Consider the following 20,805-nt stretch of genomic DNA (forward strand, 5'->3'; position numbering starts at 1 on the left):
TAGAAATTATCCAAACGCTAGGAATAACCTTTTCATCCGGCTATTTATATTTGACGAACTGGTCACTATTGGTACAAAGTTGTTATTATGGGGTGATGTAAATTTGCCTTTACAAACTAATATCAATATTTTTGCTGCTGTGCATAAATTTATTGATGAAACCTGTAGATTTTACCTGCTATGTTATTTAACAGAACTTTCACTTGTATCAATTGTTAAATTTATATTTCTGTGTACTGTTTCAATTGCATGACATATTGTTCTATTTATGGAAAGGAACTAGTAAGTTGTACATGTGTAAGAACTTTTTTCCAATTCTTTTGATTCATTCAACACTGTTCAATAAAATATGTTTAAAACAAAACAACAGAATCTAAATTGTTAATATTTTATGCATCTGTTGTTTTTATTTATTTTCTTTGAGGTTATTCCTGAACTTTAAGATTTTCCTGTAATTTCGGGTAAACGCAAGGTATCCTAGATGTTGAAAATGTAATAGATAAGCTCAATATTTACACCTTCACACACTATAATTTTCTCTCTCGATATCCCAAAAATCTTTTCCTTTAGTGTACAGAGGGTTCCTAAGGTCTTTTCTTAGGGATTTTTGTTTGTTTGTTTGTTTGCTGCTGTTGTTGTTGTTTTAGGTCCCTCGACGCTTCATGCATTTTTTATGAGCTTGTCGAAATTTTTTAAAAGTTGCAATTGAAGTCTCACTTTGGCTGATAATAAAAAAAAATCTTTACCATTATTACCACTACCGGGGCTGAAGACGTGTTTTGACCGACTTTTATTCATGTCAAACAATTTTCACCGCAAGGAGTCGCTATTAACCTTCTTCCTGTTTAGAAAGAATGGATCTTGTCTTCAAACATGTTGGTGTTTCTCATTCGAAGCCTGAATAGATTGTAGAAAAAGAAAACTATTTCCATTTAACCTTCAAATATGGATATAGACGATTCACCACGTATGTATATGATATTGTTTGAGTGAATTAGATTCGATTGTAAATAATTTTACGCGTTGCTTTCGCTTCTTACAGATGTCTAACATGGCAGGGCTAGAAATAATTATTTTTGTTTACTGTCACTCGGGCTATCGCCTTAAATTTTTACTGGTCAGCTTAGTACTTTCACTGTCCCACTGGGCCAGTAGATTTTAAAAAGACTGACCCAAAACCATAATAATAATAGTAGTATTTTTTTTAATATATTCGATCAGTGCTTATTATCTATTCAAGATATATTACTAAAGTCAGATACTCTTCACACAATTGCTCCGAAGAAAATAGTTCCATTCATGATCAGTAGATAAAACATTACAACAAATATTAAGAATAATCATGTATATTTGATACGTTAAAGAAAACAAAATTAACGTTAAAAGATTTTAAGAAAATCACTTTTTCCCCAGAAAAGCAAATAAAAAGTTTTCATATTCCTACGCTCACTGCCTCCTCAGTCTTTTTCACGAAAATATATAGGTCACACTTCGATTGATAATAATAAATCTTTTCACCAATTATATTACTGTCATGATTATTGTTCGTTAATTGCCGTATATTTTCTTTTGAGTTAGAATGTTAATCATTAACTGTGTGTTTTTTCTCTCTTTTTTAAATAACGGAATGGTTATTATGGTTAAACACTTCTCGGCAAAGCAACGTGATTTTCCGAACTCGGAAAGATCTTCGCACATGTGTAGACCTAGGCTATTTGGTCTTGCAAGAACAGGTGTGGGCACCGTTCCCTGGTGACGCTTAGATCAGTAGACTGGGTATCAGTACTTGCTACGGACATAAAGAAGTTTAGAACTATACACCAGTTTCATAACAAGTGCAGGTTTTTTACTCAAGGTGAAGCCGTAGACTGGGCTAGAGGGGCTGAGTTATGGTCATCGATCTAACACGAAAATGTACTATTTTTGTAAATAAAAACATTTCTAGAAACAAAAATGAAGTTTATCTTCAAAACGTCTGTATATTCAAAATCAGTATATGGTGGAGGAATATTCAGTGATGCTCCATAGCCGCAACCGATCTCGCGCTTTCCTTTGCGTTTAACAACGGCCGTGAATGCATCACTGGACGAGTTCATCGATTACTCTAAAAGGTGACAGGTTGGACCATCTTTAACATCTGCCTATACTTTGAGTGATAGTACTTTTTAATAGTACAAAATTAAAAGATAAATTAAAATCTATCCTTGATAGATCTAAAGTTTTGCTATTTATGAAAATGGGCTATCTTTGATAATCCATAACGGCTTGGACTTGTTTTGATTTTTTTTTTACAGAAGATTCTATCATTGGAAAGTTAGATGGTACACATGTAGCACAGGCCCATAGTACGCGGGATTTTTTGGGAGCCCCCCCCCCTTTTACTTTGAAAATGTTGCTATAGGCCTGTAACATGCTATTTGGATTAAATATTCCTGAAAATGAGTGAGGCGTTAAATACATTTTTAAAATTATACGATTAATTATATTTAGTTTACGTTCTATGTGAAATTAAAACTATTTTTATGCATGTGCAACTTTGTGATAAAGTCACTACATGCATGTAACGTTATATATGTACATGCAGTTTGTTTCCTACTATATGCATATTTTATTCAACAAAAGATGTTGAAACTCAGTAGCCTAAATATTATGTCATTTTAGGATGTTTACATGTATGTATATGGCACTTTTATAGTTGACTTTCTACAGCTTGAGTGTCTCTGACGTTTTGTCAGTAAATACTTGTTTTTTTTATTAGAAATCATCTGAACACAATGAAAATTCGAATAAATTAAAAGTCGAATATCTTGGATATGGGGTAACCCATATCTATTCTTGTATATTGTGATACTTAGAAGTACAACTTAACAAAACAAGAAACAGTAAAAGTACTACATAAATTCATGACTTATATGTTGCTATAGCATTTCACACTGAAATATATTAAAAACGTGTGAACAAAATTCTTTTTTCTGGAAATTAATAAAACTGCGTTTTTCTGGACGTGTTTGATTGACACATATCCTTGCACTTTCAATAAGTAAACTTTTTTCATAATACTTAAGAAAATCAGGGACCTATATATACTAACCAGATAGGCAACTCCTTCAGCACCATGTTTATTTACCCAAAATGTCACGCTCAACAGTACAAGTTTTCAAACTATGTTTATTTCCAGTAAAAAGACTGTTTTTCTGATCATTGTAATCTTTTCTTGTGTATTGGAATGTATTTTTAATAAAACTTACAAGATATCACAAGAGTTGCTTATCCTGTTTGTATATAGGCCCCTGAGAAAAGTAGAAAATTTGCTGTGTATTAATGAAAAATATGAAAACTATAATCCAGAAAATTTGGAGTAGAAATGCGAGAAAGTAAAACCAACTCACCAGTATAGCCAGTCCGTGTTTAGTGATGTGTGCAGACTAAACAAATTGAACACACCCGGTAAAATGTAAAGAATAAACACTAACAATAACAGAGTTGTGCCCTGTTTACAAACACAGGTGTTTGACATGATGTTATAAAGAATGTCATTGAATTCTTAGAATATTCATGTAGGTTCAAATCATTAAACTGAAGTTATAATATATTATATACTAAATTGTGTCAGTATCTATATGTTGTAAGTGTAAAACCCTGATATTTTTATGTACATACATTACTTCATGTTTTATAAAACATGCATTGAAGAGCAGAGTTGATGCAATCTCTTTAATAGTAAATTTGCCATGATTTTTGTCAGTTGTTCAAATTAACAGTAAATCTTTAAATTTAAAATAGAAACTTTAGAGTAGTAAAATACTTTTATGGAGTGCCTTTAATTCTTCAACAATACATGTATCAATAAATGATTTATGGTAGACTACGATGTTGGACTCACAGTGCCAACATAATTCTAATTAATTTTGAAGTACAGTCAAACCTCATTATCTTGATCTCGATGGGACCAAGAAAGAAACTTCGGGATATTCGAGGATTCAAGATATCAAATGTAAAATACTTCAAGAATAAGTGGTTGGGACTTCCAAATCACTTCGACATATCCATGGTACTCGAGATATCAGTGTTTGAGGTATCGAAGTTCAACTGTATTTAATAATATTAAAAAATGCACAAAGCAATTATACGATTACATGGAAGTGTGAAAATAAATGATTTGTCTTTGTTCCTTCATGCAAAAAGTCCATCGAGGGACCAGGAGATAATTCATAATACAAGGTGAAGCAAGACAATGTGCCCTAATTAAAGCTTAACACTACTCGTATTTAAGGCATTGTCCGCCATATTACCCTTTCATCGCCGCTATCCCTACAACCCCTATATAAGCCGCAGATCTCTGAACAGTTAAAAGTAACAGTTAAAAGTAACAGGAGAAAAGTAACATTAAATATACAAGTTAATGCATAATTTACAAACAGAAAATGCACATAAATATGACAAAACAAGGAATAAACACACAGAATTTAAGACCATGAAAGGAATACTACGCGTTGGCCATGAGGTTCAAGTGTGTAGTCGGGTGGAACAAAATTGAGGGGTTTATATACCTGTGTGATGGTGCCTATTTATGAGTAGTGTTCAGCTTTAAGAGATAATTAACTGCTCTTGACTGCATTAAAAATTGAAAGATGGTAGATTTGTTTGATTAAAATTTCAGTTAGAGAAAACATGTGTTCTTAATGATGAGCATGAATGGATTAACGAGATTCCCACTGTCCCTATCTACTATTCAGTGAAACCACAGCCAGGGGAACGGGCCTGGTAGAATCAGCGGGCTGATTTTCTGATCGTTGAAGATCTTACTGTGTCATAAAATTTTTACTGTAGTGCACACATAAAATTTGAATCGTTAATGTTTCGGAGGAAATTTTACTTTGTGGGGGCCGTCACAGTATAACAGCTCATGGAAAACCCTGTAATAGAATTTGTTACATGCGTTGGTAATGTAGCAATATGGATAAATTCTACACCTTTAATTTATTTGTGTTTGAGAGCTGTTTCATTACTTACTAGACCTGTGTATTTATGTAATGTGTATGTACTTATTTCATGTAATTGACTATTTACACAGGTAGTGGGGGCAGTACTCCTGTTATGGATGAGCCAACATACCATGAGGAGGACTCACAACAGGTTTCGTTTATTTATCTAACTGCCACAATTGTTACAGTAACTCACTGATCTAGTCTGAACAGAAAAAAAGGCACAAACTCTAAACCTGCTAAAAACGGTTGACATAAAAAGAATGGGAAAAAATTTCTGTTTGTGGGTAAAAGGGTGAATTGTTGGGAAGTACTGTTATATATTGTGTTTTCACATTGCATGGTTATGATGACTGAGTAACTGCAGACATACCACTCAGGCAAAATTCTACAGAACTGAGTTGCAGTTTAGTCTTTGTGTATAATATCTAATGGAATTATAAGATTCATAAACATGATTAAAAGTCATTCATTCCTCTTTTCTTATTGCATTACAATTATGTGTTAGGCGATGGATGCACACAGGTGACCTTGGAGACTGACATATAGTGTAACTGGCTTATAAACATTGGACAGATTCACAACTCATGACAGCTACAATTAACAAACATGCAGTTATTAATTTTGCAACATTAACATCGATTATGCAAATATAAATATTCAGTTTCTAATTCAATAGTCCCAATTATTCTATATCAGTTAATATTTTAATTCACATATTATTTTGTATAATTTTTGGTACATTTAAAAGTTTTGTCCAGATGAGTCGTCATTCACATTCTTATTTTATTTTAACTTACATTGTGTTTAATAAAAACTTTTAGGAGATGGATGTAAACAAAGGAGAAAGTGACAATGAAGAGGCTGATGATACTGAATTTGCCAGGAATAGAGAGTCCAATATGGATGATGATTATGTAAGCGATGGTGGAGAAGTGGAACGAGAGGAAGTGGAGAGAGACATGGGAGATGATGATGAGGGGCCTGCATCTCCAGAAAGTGGACCAATGTCACCGGAAGGGTCTAATCCTGCCTTTCCAGCAGGTCCTCAATCCCCTCTGGATGGACCTGGCTCTCCAGAGCAGGATGAAGGACCTGCATCACCAGTTGGTAGCTACCAGGGATCAGGATCCCCACGAGGTAGTGGCAGTCCACCTGGATCCCCTGAAGAAGGCCCCTTGTCTCCTCCTCCCTCACCTGCATCTCCTGAGGCTCAAGGACCAGCATCACCTGATGGTAGTGGTCCTGCTTCTCCAGACGAACCTAGATCCCCTGGATCTCCAGGATCAAATAGAAGCAGATCTCCAATTCAAAGTCCAAATGGCTCCCCTGCTAGAAGCAGAAGTAATTCACCAGATCACAGTCAAAGGAGTTCTAGAAGTAGGTCAGGTTCCCCAGCCAGAAGTCAGTCAGGATCTCCAGCAAGAAGTCGCTCAGGTTCTCCTAGAAGCAGATCTGGATCACCAGTACGGAGCAGGTCGGGTTCACCAAGAAGCAGATCAGGATCACCAAGAAGTAGGTCAGGTTCACCAAGAAGCAGATCAGGTTCACCAAGAAGTAGGACAGGTTCACCAAGAAGTAGATCAGGTTCACCAAGAAGTAGGTCGGGTTCACCAAGAAGCAGGTCAGGTTCACCAAAAAGCAGGTCAGGTTCACCAAGAAGCAGGTCAGGATCAAGAAGTATTTCACGTTCAAGATCCAGATCAAGAAGTCGATCTGGCTCCAGAAGTAGGTCTCGCTCAAGAAGTCGTTCAGCATCCCCAAGAAGCAGATCAGCATCACCAGCAGCTGGAAGTGATGAAGAAAAAGAGAAGGAAAAAGGTTTGTAATTCAGGTGTTATTATTCAAACAATATAGTAGATTATGATAATAGGACATTATTCCTGATTGTAGGTGATAGCACACACAAAGGTCACAAAATTTTTCATATCCCAAAGTACACAAGATTTTATAGATGCATTTTGCTTCAGAAAATGGATCAGGATTACTCAATTACCAGTATATCGGTATATTATTTATTTGAATCACTTTCCACTGGCAATATGTAACATTTGATAACTGTTCGTTATCTTCACCAAATGGAGGAATCAAAGATCAATGGTTATTTTGAAATGCTTCTTCTTTATAAGATCTTAGAATCTGTCACAACTAGGTGTTTTCATTTTTATGTCAAATAAGGGTGCAGAGTTTGTCTTACTGTTCTTTTTGCTGATTGCATTTTACCTAATCATGAAAAAAAAGTACAGCTAGTAAACTAATTTTTAAATATGATTTTATTGTAGCACCTGGTAGTGATGATGAAAATGACACAGATAAAGAGTAAGTTCTCATTTTGACTTATTTTTTTATCTTTTGAAATCATGAATGAGTTAGACTCTCGTGTGAACTTTTCTGGTTTGTCCAGCCTGTGTATGTCTATGTATGTACATGTACAGATATATCTGTGAAATGGGTTTCATGTTTTGACATTTGTTTCTTGCAATTCAAGATCAACTACTGTAAAAAAAAAAAAAAAAGAAAAGAAAAGAAAATCACTTATTTTCATGGGGTTAAATTTTGGTGGTTTGAGGAAAAATTACTGGTTTGAGGGGATTTTATTTCCTGGTTAAAAAGGGATATTATAAAGCAGTATGTAATTTTCACATTTGGGGGATATGAATTCATTGGTCTCTTCATTCCACGAAAACAATGAAAATAAATCCCCAAGAAAATTTGTGATTTCAAAATATTAAAAACAGCTCATAAAAGCTATTGAACTATATGCAGCATAATTTGGGTATATATTAAACAAATGAAATGTGAATGTTTTCTCTAGAAATTAAAGCTTATACATTAAATGTTCTTTTACCATATGTTTGGAAACTAAATGGTAAACTTGAAAAATTTATCCAATGTTAAACATCCTATCTCTTTCAGTGAATTAATAGCGGACATTTTTGGCTCAAGCGATGAAGATGAAGAATTTGAGGTGTGTAATGTTATATACAAGATTAAATTTTTCTTGAATTTTAAGAATCACAAATAAAATTTCTTTAAGCTTCTTGAAACTTGATTATACATCTGTTTTAAAAGGGTTTTGAAGAGGCAGATGTGGAAGCAGCAAAGAAGAAGAAAGAGAAGAAGAAAGGAAGTAAGTGGAGTAGATTCAGAGTACAACTCTCTGTATGGCTAACTGTAATAAATTACATGTATATAAAACGTCCTTGTAAACATATTCAGTTTTTACTGTAATGACCTTATGGCTTACTAAAATGACCAGGATGTTTTATGCAAACAATGTATGTAAACAAGAGTGTTCACTAATACAGTACTTCATTGTCTTTGAACATTTTTCTTGGGGAAATATTGCAGATACCTATGTTAAAAATGAACAAGATAATGTAAATATATATACACTTTTATAAATGTGATATAATTTTCTCAAAGTCCTAAAAAAAGGTACCAGTAGCGTTTTTGAGCCTCCTTTATTAGGGTTCTGCAAGGATTTTCAGATACCCTATAGTAATAGTATTTATTAAGATATACATATAGCAAATATGAAACTAACTTGAATTTAAATGCTAATGATGAGATTTTATTTGTAGAGGAATCCAAGGCTATTGTGTCTGATGATGAGGAAGGGGGTGGAGTCACGGGGGCAGTGGAGGAGACCCAGGGGGTACTTCCTGATGTATCCTCCGATGAGGAGATCAACAAGTAAGCATTCTTACTTCAAGCTCCTGTTTTTAGGTCACCTGAGTCAATCTGTTGACCGTAACTCTCAGATTTTGTATATTCGCATCTGTTATTAGCTCACCTGAGCCGAAGGCTCAAGTAAGCTTTTCTGATCAAAATTTGTCCGTTGTCTGTCGTCGTCGTCGTCGGCGTTGTTGTCGTTGTAAACTTTTCACAATTTCATCTTCTTCTCCAGAACTACTGGGCCAATTTCAACCAAACTTGGCACAGAGTATCCTTGGGTGAAGGGGGTTCAAGTTTGTTCAAATGAAGGGCCACACCTTCTTCCAAGGGGAGATAATCACGAATTCATGAAAAATTAATGGCATCATTTAAAAATCTTCATCCCAAGAACCACTGTGCTTGAAAATATGAAACTTATATGGAAGCATCCTCAGGTAATGTAGATTCAAGTTTGTTCAAATCATGACCCCCGGGGGTAGGGTGTTGCCACAATGGGCGATCAAAGTTTTACATAGGAATATATAGGAAAATTCTTTAAAAATCTTCTTCTCAAGAACAGCAAAGCCATGATTGGTCATATTTATATGGAAGCATCCTCAGGTAGTGTAGATTCAAGTTTGTTCAAATCATGACCCCCAGGGGTAGGGTGGGGCCACAATGGGCGATCAAAGTTTTACATAGATATATATAGGAAAACTCTTTAAAAATCTTCTTCTCAAGAACAGCAAAGCCATGATTGGTCATATTTATGGAAGCATCCTCAGGTAGTGTAGATTCAAGTTTGTTCAAATCATGACCCCCGGGGGTAGGATGGAGCCACAGTGGGCGATCCAAGTTTTAAATAAGAATACATAGGAAAAATCTGTAAAAATCTTTTTCACAAGAACAACAAAGCCATGATTGGTCATATTTATATGGAAGCATCCTCAAGTAGTGCAGGTTCAAGTTTGTTCCAATCATGACCCCTGGGGGTAAGATGGAGCCACAATGGGTGATCAAAGTTTTACATAAAATACGTAGGAAAAATTTGTAAAAATCTTTTTCTCAAGAACAGCAGAGCCATGATTGTTTTTTTTTTATGGGTGCATCCTCAGGAAGTGTAGATTCAAGTTTGTTTAAATCATGACCCCCCAGGGGTAGGGTGGGGCCACAATGGGCGATCAAAGTTTTACATAGGAATACATAGGAAAAAAGTAAGCCTTTTAAAATCTTCTGATGAAGAACAGCAAAGCAATAATTAGTCATAGTTAAATGCAAGCATCCTCAGGTAATGTAGTTTCAAATTTTGTTCAAATCATGACCCCACCCCCACCCCCCACCCCCAGGAGAATAGAGGGGCCATAACAGGGGATCATAGTTATACAAAGGAATACAAATGATATATCAATAAAAATTGTCTTCCTAAGAACAGCATAGCCATTATTTGTCATATTAATTCAAAAGCATCCCTTTGAAGTATAGATTCAAGTTCAAATTACCCCCCCCCCCCCCTTGGGGCCTCTTGTGCATAAACTTTTTATCACATTTTCAAATTCCTGTCCAGAACATTTGAAACTTTTAACCAAACTTACCTCAAAACATTCTTCAGCAATAGAGATTTTTTGATGGTTACATCTATCTTCAAGACAATTCAATGTCTTATTTGCCAATATTTGCCATTCAAAAATGAGTTGAATGTGTTCATTTAGGATAGACTGTAATCACACTTATTTAAATTAGGAAGTACTGCTACACACCTTTGTTTTTACTGATTGTATTTCTGGTGCAGTGGAACTCTTGCTGATGGTTATCACTTTTTTTTCCAGATCTGACATGGTGTCAGATTTTGATTTGATGTTAATGAGAAAAAAAGAAGAAATGAGAAAAAGAAAGAAGAGACGGCGAGACGTGGACATTATTAATGATAATGACGATCTCATTGCTGACATGATTGTCAAAATGAAGGAAGCTGCAGAGGTGATTAAAATATTAGCTAGATATATACAGTAAAACATGGTTACAGCAAACATGCTTATGATGTTTTTCACTCTTTATAATGAATTGATTTTCATTCCCTCTAGTTTTAAAATGTACTATTTTAATTTTATCAAATATAACAAATTATGTCTATAACACAGGAAAATTTTTGTCTTTGTGATTACTTAAATTCATCAGAGCTTGAGTAATGTCTAGTTATATGCTCACATAAGTGTGATTATTATGTTCATAGGGGGATTAGCTTATTATATCATGTGATCCAGGGTTTTGTTTTGTTAGCTCACTTGAGCTACATTTTATCTGAGTAGGAAACTTCCTGACAGGTTTTTTCAAATGTACTCTCCTGTTATTCTGAATGTTCGAAGTAACATTGGCAGATAATTTCAGGATGACCGTGAACTCAACATGCAGAAAAAACCAGCCATTACCAAACTGAAGATGCTAACTCATGTGGTATCTCAACTGAAGAAGTAAGTAGCAATTTTGTAATCATTTTTTTAAGAAAGATTTGCAAGTATTAGTGAGATACTGCTAATTGTTATAACTGCAAGAAATCTAGCCCAATCAACCTAAGGTCATAGAATATGATCTGAATTCTTATCACTTGTCATGAACATGAACTACCAAGAATTTTTAAAATGATGGTAGAAATACACTCAAAACTTTGAAATAACGGTTATGACAGTTTTTTAATCACCCAAGTTGCTGTGCGAGTATGTAGATACGCAAGAGTGCATAATGTTTTCTGTTAACTTTTGAGCATTCTTGATGATTTGTAACCACCAACTTTTATGAGTTCAGTATGATGATTTAGGTACTCTTGAAGTAAATTCTAAATAGAATTTTAAGAATTTCTCTGTGACAGCTCAGCTGATGTATTTGATATCAGTTCCCATCTGTGGGGCAGTGCATCATTTGTAAAATTCTCAACATTTTTAGCTCACCTGAGCCTAAGGCACAAGTGAGCTTTTGTGATAAAAAATTGTAACTACGTTTTTTGTTGTTGTTGTCAAAAACTTTTTACAATTTCATCTTCTTCTCCAGAACCAATGGGTCAATTTCAACCAAATTTGGCAGAGAGTATCCTTGGGTAAATGGGATTCAATTTTGTTCATATGAAGGGCCACATCCTCTTCTAAGGGGAGATAATTAAGAAATAGTAAAAATTGAGTGGGATCATTTAAAAAATCTTATCAAGAACCATTGGGCCAGAAAAGATGAAACTTACCTGAGAGCCTCCTGACACAGTGTAGATTCTATTTTGTTCAAATAGTGACCCCACAGGGGCAGGGTTGGGCCACTATGGGCAAAAAAGTTTTACATGCATATATATAGGAAAAATCTTTTAAAAATGTATTCTCAAGATCAGCAAAGCTGTGTTTAGTCATATTTAAATAGAAACATCATCAAGTAGTTTAGATTCAAATTTGGTCAAATCATTACCCCCTGGGGTACGGTGGGGCCAAAATTGCCAATTAAAGTATTTCTTAGGAAAACAGGAAAAAACCTTTAAAAATTTTTTTTTTCTAACACAGCAAAGTCATGATTAGTCATATTTATATGGAAACATCCACAGGTAGTGCAGATTAAAATTTGTTTAAATCATGAGCACTGGGGGGTAGATGGGGCCATAATGGGCAATAAGGATGCATGCGAAAATCTTAAAAAATCTTTTCAAGAACAGGATAGCCTTGATTAGTCATATTTATATGGAAGCATCCTCAGGTAGAGTAGATTTAAGCTTGTTCAAATCATGACCCCAGGGGATGGGGCTACAATGGGTAATCAAAGTTTTACATAGGAATGTATAAGAAAAATTTGCTGGTGAAAAACAAGAAGGATCATAATTACTCAGGTGATCGTTGTGGTCCATGGGCCTCTTGTTGACTTCTTTCCTGAAATGGCTGAACCATTATCTTTACTATGCATCTTCTACTAATGAGGGGAAACAAAATTTTTTAACTTGGTGCATAGTAAGAAGACCAATGTTATTTCAATATACATGTACATGTATTAATGATCTCTGTGTCATCTACCATAAAGCTAGACTCATGGCATTTATGTCTAGAATTCCAGTCGTAGGTCAGGTTACTTGGTCAAAGCTTGAGAAATTCATTAATTAAACTAAGGTGACTTTTAAAAATTGGGGGGGGGGGGGGGGGCTTAATATCAACTGGATATCTTCAGATTTATGAATGTGCCAGCACTGTATATATATATCTAAACAATAAAATATATGTATCATTAATTTATTATAGAGCTGATCTTCACTCGGCCTTCCTGGATTGTGGAGTGCTCAGTGCTATGACGGTAAGAATTTTACATAGTTATTTTCTAGAGAAGCAATATACTCTACAACAGAGTAAAGGTACACCATGTCTTACCATCTGTAGCTCCAGAAACTTTCAAACACATTAGATGATATGATGTGCTTGCACACATATACTTTAAACATTGTTATTTTCTAGAGGAGCAATATACTCTACAACAGAGTAAAGGTACACCATGTCTGACCATCTGTAGCTCCAGAAACTTTCAAACACATTAGATGATATGATGTGCTTGCACACATATACTTTAAACATTGTTATTTTCTAGAGGAGCAATATACTCTACAACAGAGTAAAGGTACACCATGTCTGACCATCTGTAGCTCCAGAAACTTTCAAACACATTAGATGATATGATGTGCTTGCACACATATACTTTAAACATTGTTATTTTCTAGAGGAGCAATATACTCTACAACAGAGTAAAGGTACACCATGTCTGACCATCTGTAGCTCCAGAAACTTTCAAACACATTGGATGATATGATGTGCTTGCACACATATACTTTAAACATTGTTATTTTCTAGAGGAGCAATATACTCTACAACAGAGTAAAGGTACACCATGTCTGACCATCTGTAGCTCCAGAAACTTTCAAACACATTGGATGATATGATGTGCTTGCACACATATACTTTAAACATTCTTATTTTAACAGAAGTCATATTTTAGCACCTTTCATGTTCGCTAATTTTCATGTATGTACAAGTGTGATATAAAGTAATACTTATTCTTTTAAAAACTCAAATGCACTTATTTATGATTGCGCTAATCAGTTGAAGAGGAAAATACTGCTGAAGTTTGAGTGCCCTAATTTATGTTCTTTAATTAACAGCACCTTGACTCTAATTTTGTCCATGTCAGGTGATTTTTTTTTTTGATAGCAGTAAATTTATAAACATGATAAAGACAGAATAAGTTCTGATCTTGTAGACTTCAGATATTGATTTAGATATTGATAACTAGCAGAGAGAAGGTTAAAAGTTCAAGATATCTATATGTTATTCACATGTCTGTTAACATTTTTGTGAGACTCATCAAATGTGAGTTCTTTCAAGTCTTAACGAGTTCATACTCTTTACAAAAGAGTATCCAGTGATTAAAAGAAAGCACTTGAAGATTTTTCAATCGTTAAATTTAAGATCAATGTCATTGATATATCTGTCAATTATACATATTATGGAATGACATATTAAGTAGAGGATAGTAAAATAAGTTACTTAAAGATATTTGGTCCCACACTCAAAGGTCAAGGTTAAAAGATCATTACTATGGATATGAGCATACTGCAGGGTGCAATATGGCCTTGACAGCTTTTTAGTGATGGAAATGTGTATCAATGCTGACATTTGTTTACATTTCAGGAATGGCTAGCTCCTCTACCAGACAAAAGTCTGCCCCATTTACAAATCAGAGAAAAGTTTCTACGCATCCTACAAGAGGTAATTATTTTTAAAGGAGATAATTTGCATGTTCATCTGATGCATTGTATAGGATTAAACTTTTGAGTTACAGTTCTTAGACTAATTTTGAAATAATTCACCAATTTAAAATAACTTTAAAAAGTGAATTGTTTCAAAAAAGATTTCTTTGTAAATATATCTTGCTGGGTTTTTTTTCTTTTTGGTCACAGTTTCCAGCCATCAGTCAAGAAGGGCTGAAGGCAAGTGGTATTGGTAAGGCCATTATGTATCTGTACAAACATCCAAAGGAATCCAAAGAAAACAAGGAGAGGGCAGGCAAACTCATTAGTAAGTCAAACATTTAGTAATGTCACCATTATGTGTCTCAAGGTAGTACTAAATACCTAACATACAAAACTAAATTCTTGTAAAGAGATAATAATTATATTTAGTTGTAAATCAACATGGGGTAATTAAGAAACCTGTCTCTCTCAGGTGACCTATTAGTATGGGTTGTTTTGTGTCATCTAACTTAAGTTGGGTTCAGGGTTCAGATCCCAAGCTGGGGCTAAGTCTGTCTTAAATTTAGAAAAATCATTTATAAAATCAGCCAAAATTTTGAAATTGATGTCCCCTTGGTTGAGACCCCAAGTTGGGGCTAAATTTGTCATTAAATTGTATATTTATTTATTGTTGACGGTGTTCTTTATTTGCTGATATTTAAACACAAACAAGATGATAATGAACCCCTTTACCAAATTGTGAAATTCACATCCCTACTTGGCATAAGGTTTATACCAAAATTTTGGGCCAAGTTCATTGTATATTGAATATTCATTATATCTTCAGAAACATTTTATACTCATACACTCATAAACTGCCAGGAGACAAAGTCTATGCAATGTGATAATGAAATTTGTACATGTATATAACACCTTTTCTTGAAGGTCTTTATTGAAAACTAAGTGGGCAGAACAAACTTTTTTATTTCTAATCATGTTCATATCAGGGATTTGGGCCAAGTTCATTGTAAATTGAAAATTCATTACATCTTCAGACACAGTTCATGTAATGTGATAATGAAATTTATCCATGTATGTAACACCTTTATTTTAAGGTCCCTATTGAAAACTTTGTAGGCAAAACAAGCATTTCTCCTACTAACCATATATGTACATGCATTACAAAATCAATATTTTTATTTCAGATGAATGGTCTAGACCCATCTTTAATTTGACATCTAACTTCAAGATGTTGTCCAAACAGGAAAGAGAGGAGAGAGACTATGAACAGCTGCCAAAGAAGAGAAGAGTCAGGTAAAAGGGGGAAAAAGAGTCAGGTAAAAGGGGGAAAAGAAGAGTCAGGTAAAAGGGGGAAAGAAGAGTCAGGTAAAAGGGGGAAAAAGAGTCAGGTTAAAGGGAAAAAGAAGAGTCAGGTAAAAGGGGGAAAACAGAGTCAGGTAAAAGGGGGGAAGAAGAGTCAGGTAAAAGGGGGAAAAAGAAGAGTCAGGTAAAAGGGGGAAAAGAAGAGTCAGGTAAAAGGAGGGAAAAAGAAGAGTCAGCTAAAAGGGGGGGGGGGGGAGAGAAGAGTAAGGTAAAAGGGAAAAAAAAGAAGAGTCAGGTAAAGTGGGGGGGTGGGGGTGGGGGGGGGGAAGAGTCAGGTAAAAAGGGGGAACTGCAGAGCCATTTTTGGAAATATTAAATCTAACAAAACTACCAAATGCTCAATGTTGCATTTTAAACTCTAAGACTAGATGAGTTTTTGTGATGGTAAGATGTCCATAATTTATATATGTTGTTCTCGGTTTGTCTGTCTGTAAGCAATTTTTCAAAATGCTACTCCTCTTACATTTACTCCTTCAATTTTAATAAATCTTGCCACGTACACAAGTAGACTTCACCAAAATACATTATTCTGTGTATTGTTTTCGATTTCAAATAAGAGTATTTACATGGTTGTCAAAAATGGAAAATCTTGTGAAATTCTTTATAAACACTACCCTACAGCAGATATGGTCTCATTTCAATAAAACTTGGTACATAAGTAAGCCCCAAAAATTTATGGCACCACTGTAAAGCTTTTCAATTTCAAGGGTAATTACTCCAGATCAGACCGATATCAATAGGACTTGCTTCTAGCCTTCTGATTAAGAGGTCCACTATGTTATCCAGATAACAATGCAAAATAATTGACACATTAAGATTACTAAAAGTATTTGGTTTTGATTTGCAGTGCAGAGGGAATGACTCCCAGAAGAGACATTGACAAAGCTTTAGTAGGTGAAGATAAGTAAGTGTTAGATATTTATGACAAAAGATAGAAGTCATCTATATACAGTTGAACTTTGGTATCTCAAACATATATCTCTGAAGTATTATGGATCTGTTAAAGTGAGTCAGATATCTCAAATCCTTGGATATCTCAAAAAAAAAATTTTGATCTCTTCCAGATTGAGATAACAAGGTTTGACTGTATTAAATTTCATGACCTTGAAAATGGTTTTACAGTAGTTATACAATGACCTTGATATTTGAGGATAAAAAGTTAAATGTGATTTGTTCTTTACAGACAGCTAAGACCAGGTGATAAGGGTTGGATAAACAGAGCTAGAGTACCTATGCCCTCACACAAAGATTACGTTGTACGTCCCAAATGGGCAGTAGAAGAAGGAATGCAAGGAAAGGTAAGCAGATTTCATTGTCTACCTCAGTCCCTCCATAGTGTTGTGGTATACAGTAAAGCTTGCTTGTAAGGACTTTTTCTATTGCAAGGAAAGGTAAACAGATTACTGTGTATATCACATTTCCTCCCATAGTTTTGTGAAATACTGTAGAATTTGCTTGTAAAGATTTTCTAAGAAACTTGGATTTAAAACCAAGTTTTATTGTAATTATGTTCCCCAAACGGAGTTTGGGAACATATTGTTTTTACTCTGTTTCTTATTATTATGTTCCCCAAACGAAGTTTGGGAACATATTGTTTTTACTCTGTTTCTTATTATTATTATTATTATTATTATTATTATTCTTTTTTTCTACTTTCTTCTCCGGTACTTTTTTGTCCGGGAGTGTTCTCATAGAACCACTCATCCGATTGACATGAAACCTTTTTAGGGTTAATAGGCATGTTGTGTAGGTGTGTGGAACGAAGGTCATTTTGCGCGCACATGCATGCACGTGCGCGCGCGTGCAATGAGTGAAATGACTGATATACTTGATGAAGCCGTAACTTTTATATTTCTTGATCAATTGCTTTGAAACTCAAAATATAAAGATATATTAGTAGTCTAGATAAGACAACATGGTCAAATTAGCGTGAACTCACGCGCATGCATGTGCGCTCTTCTCTGATTGGCTGATACAAAAATCTCAATAATTTCCTTGTTTTTTGACAAAATACTTTGAAATTTAGAATATAAGTATATATTATAAGGTGCTACAACATGTTATATAGGAAATTTCTTGAAAACACGCGCATGCAGGTGTGCTGCAAACTGATTGGTTCAAACTTTAAATGTCTTTAACTCCCTTGGTTTTTAACAAAACAGGATGAAATTTACGACATGGATAGGCACATAGAGCTCCTACATTATGATACTATCAAAATTGAATGCAAGGCCATGCATGCGCGTATGCTGAATTTTGATTGGCTAATACTTAAAGGGTTACATCTCTCTTATTTTTCAATGAAATTCTTTAATATTTAAAACAAATGTATGTATTGTGAGACACTATAAGATAATTAATGTGAAAAATGTAGCTATTAGATTGGCTCATACCCATATGGCTATATCGGAGTAGTTTTCCAATGAAATACCCTTAAAAATAAAGTGTCCATCTATATTACAAAAGTATTGTCTAATTTATTGAAGCTTGTAGGGAATGGGGCATCACAAGGGATTGGGGAGCCGTTTGGGGAACATCTGTAACGGTTCCCGTTACAATTAGCACTAGTTATTATTATTATTATTATTATTCTTTTTTATTCTTATTTCTTCTCCGGTACTTTTTGTTCCGCGAGTGTTCTCGGAAACTGCTCATCCAATTGAGTTAAAACCTTTTTAGGGTTAATAGGTATGTTGTGTAGATGTGCGGAACGAAGGTCATTTTGCGCGCACATACATGCACGTGCGGGCGCGTGCAATGAGTGAAATGACTGACATAATTTATATAGCCATAACTTTTACATTTTTTAATGAAATGCTTTGAAACTCATAACATAAGTATATATAAGTAGAGTAAACAAGACGAAATGGTTGAATTAGCATGAACTCACGCGCATGCACGTGCGCTTCGCTCTGATTGGCTAAAACAGAAGTCTCAATATCTTCCTTGTTTTATGACAAAATACTTTGAAATTTAAAACATCGTCATACATTAGAAGGTTCTACAATATAGTATATAAGAATTATCATGAAAACACGCGCATGCGCGTGTGCTGCAATCTGATTAGCTTAAACTTTAAATGGCTATATCTCTCTTGGTTCTCAACAAAACAGGATGAAATTTAGAATATAAATAGGTATAATGGAATCCTACATTATGCTACTATCAAAATTGAATGCAAGACCATGCATGCGCGTGCGCGCACGTGCAATGCGAAAAATGACCAATATAATTGATGTAGCCGTAACTTCTATACTTTTTGATGAAATGCTTTGATACTTACACTATAGAGAGATACTAAGAGTTTAGAAAAGATGATATGGTCAACATGCACATGCATGCACGTGCGCGCGAGTGCAATGCTAAAATGACCTATAAAATTGATATAGCTGCAACTTTTATACTTTTTGATGAAATGCTTCAATACTTATAATATAGAGAGATATTAATGGTGTAGACAAGATAGTTTGGTCAACATATACATGCATGCACGTGCGCGCGCGTGCAATGCTAAAATAACCTATACACTTATATAACCATAACTTTAATACTTTTCGATGAAGTGATTTAATATTCATTATATAGAAATATCTTAATAGTGTAGACAAGATATGGTCAACATGCACATGCATGCACGCGCGTGCATGCAATGCTAAAATGACCTATATACTTGATTTAGCTGTAACATTTATAATATTTTATGAAATGCTTTGATACTCATTATATTAAGATATATTGATAATATAGACAAAATGGCGTGGTCATCCTGCACTTGCATGCACTTGCGCACGCATGAAATTCTAAAATGACTCATATACCTGATATAGCCATAACGTAAAACATTTTTTGATGAAATGTTTTGACACTCAAAATATAAAGATTTATTAATAGTATAAACAAGATGACATGGTCAGCATGCACATGCATGCACGTGCGCGCTCGTGTAATGTGTAAAACAACCAATGTACTTGATTGCCTTATTTAATGAAACTTATTGGAAATAAGACACCAAAAGGAGGTTGGGGAGCGTTTGGGGAACATCTGTAACGGTTCCCGTTACAATTATAACTAGTTTACTTAGTGATTGTATTTTTTTACTCTTTGCTTTTATCCTTTTTTGTATAAATGTACAGATGTTTTACAAACTTTCTATGGACTTTTTAGAGCTCTGGAAAGAAAGCGCCATCCAGGTATGATAAGCATGTGAGAGCATTTGCTGAAAAGAAGAAGTTCAGTAAGGCCCAGAGGGCAGTGACTATCAGTATAGAGGGCAGAAATATGGCCCTCTGAGTCGTCAAAGGTCAGACACTAACATGTCTCACTTAAGTTGTGAAACTACTATCACAGACACGGGGTATTTTGGTAGGACTCTCAGAGAAAGAACATGCATATTGAGTTTGCGAGAGCAGACATCTGTGAAGTGAGGAATTTTTGAGTATTTAGTACAAGTGTGTGTAAATGTATCAGGGAGGAATATATGACATTCATCATGTGATTAATAACTTTGACCATTCAACATTTGTCTGGAGTATGTATGTGACTTAGGTATTCCCATTCATATGGCATATATTATGAAGAATGTTTTAAGGACATTGTCAGTGCAGACAATCCCATGGTGCTTGCAGTTGAGAATTAGAAAGTGTGCATCAGAGCACATTAATTTTCAAACGTTTTCAAATGCTTAAAAAGGTTTTGGTTTTTCAGAGAGGAAATATTTGCTGGTGATTGTGTACATGTGCTACAATTTCATAGCTTGTAAATCACATTTTTTTTACTTATTTAAAGTTTATATCTTTTTAAAGATGTGAAAATACAAGAGGTTCTGTAACCAATTTTCAGCCAAATTTATGTTACATAAATATGCATTCTCCTATTTAAAAAAAAAGATTGTAATACCGAGTAAAAACAGATATGGTTGATAATGGAAATGCTGTTTTTTCATTCCATAACAAATGGAAATAAAAATCATTTGTCCTCTACTTGACGTGTTCAATATTTCTTATTCTTCATACTGTATGTGTATATATTGAATATTCATAGGAATTT

The 20,805-nt window shown here is 34.5% G+C and overlaps 1 protein-coding gene across 1 annotated transcript; it reads left to right on the top strand.

Annotated features, from left to right (window-relative positions):
• Positions 1–870: 870 nt before the first annotated feature.
• Positions 871–20,738, top strand: LOC133188634 (protein IWS1 homolog). The gene is made up of 16 exons (XM_061324134.1): positions 871–967; positions 5,075–5,136; positions 5,810–6,806; positions 7,268–7,304; positions 7,902–7,953; positions 8,058–8,115; positions 8,570–8,681; positions 10,469–10,619; positions 11,028–11,110; positions 12,899–12,950; positions 14,336–14,413; positions 14,605–14,722; positions 15,582–15,690; positions 16,607–16,663; positions 16,943–17,057; positions 19,924–20,738. Exons 1-16 carry the CDS (start codon positions 946–948, stop codon positions 20,047–20,049), a joined length of 2,229 nt encoding a protein of 742 aa, XP_061180118.1. The 5' UTR covers positions 871–945; the 3' UTR covers positions 20,050–20,738.
• Positions 20,739–20,805: the final 67 nt, after the last annotated feature.

The sequence above is a fragment of the Saccostrea echinata genome, unplaced genomic scaffold (genome assembly GCF_033153115.1).
Source record: "Saccostrea echinata isolate AGI-Se365-2 ecotype Australia unplaced genomic scaffold, CSIRO_AGI_Sech_v1 ptg000016l, whole genome shotgun sequence".
NCBI classification, from domain to species: Eukaryota; Metazoa; Mollusca; class Bivalvia; order Ostreida; family Ostreidae; genus Saccostrea; species Saccostrea echinata.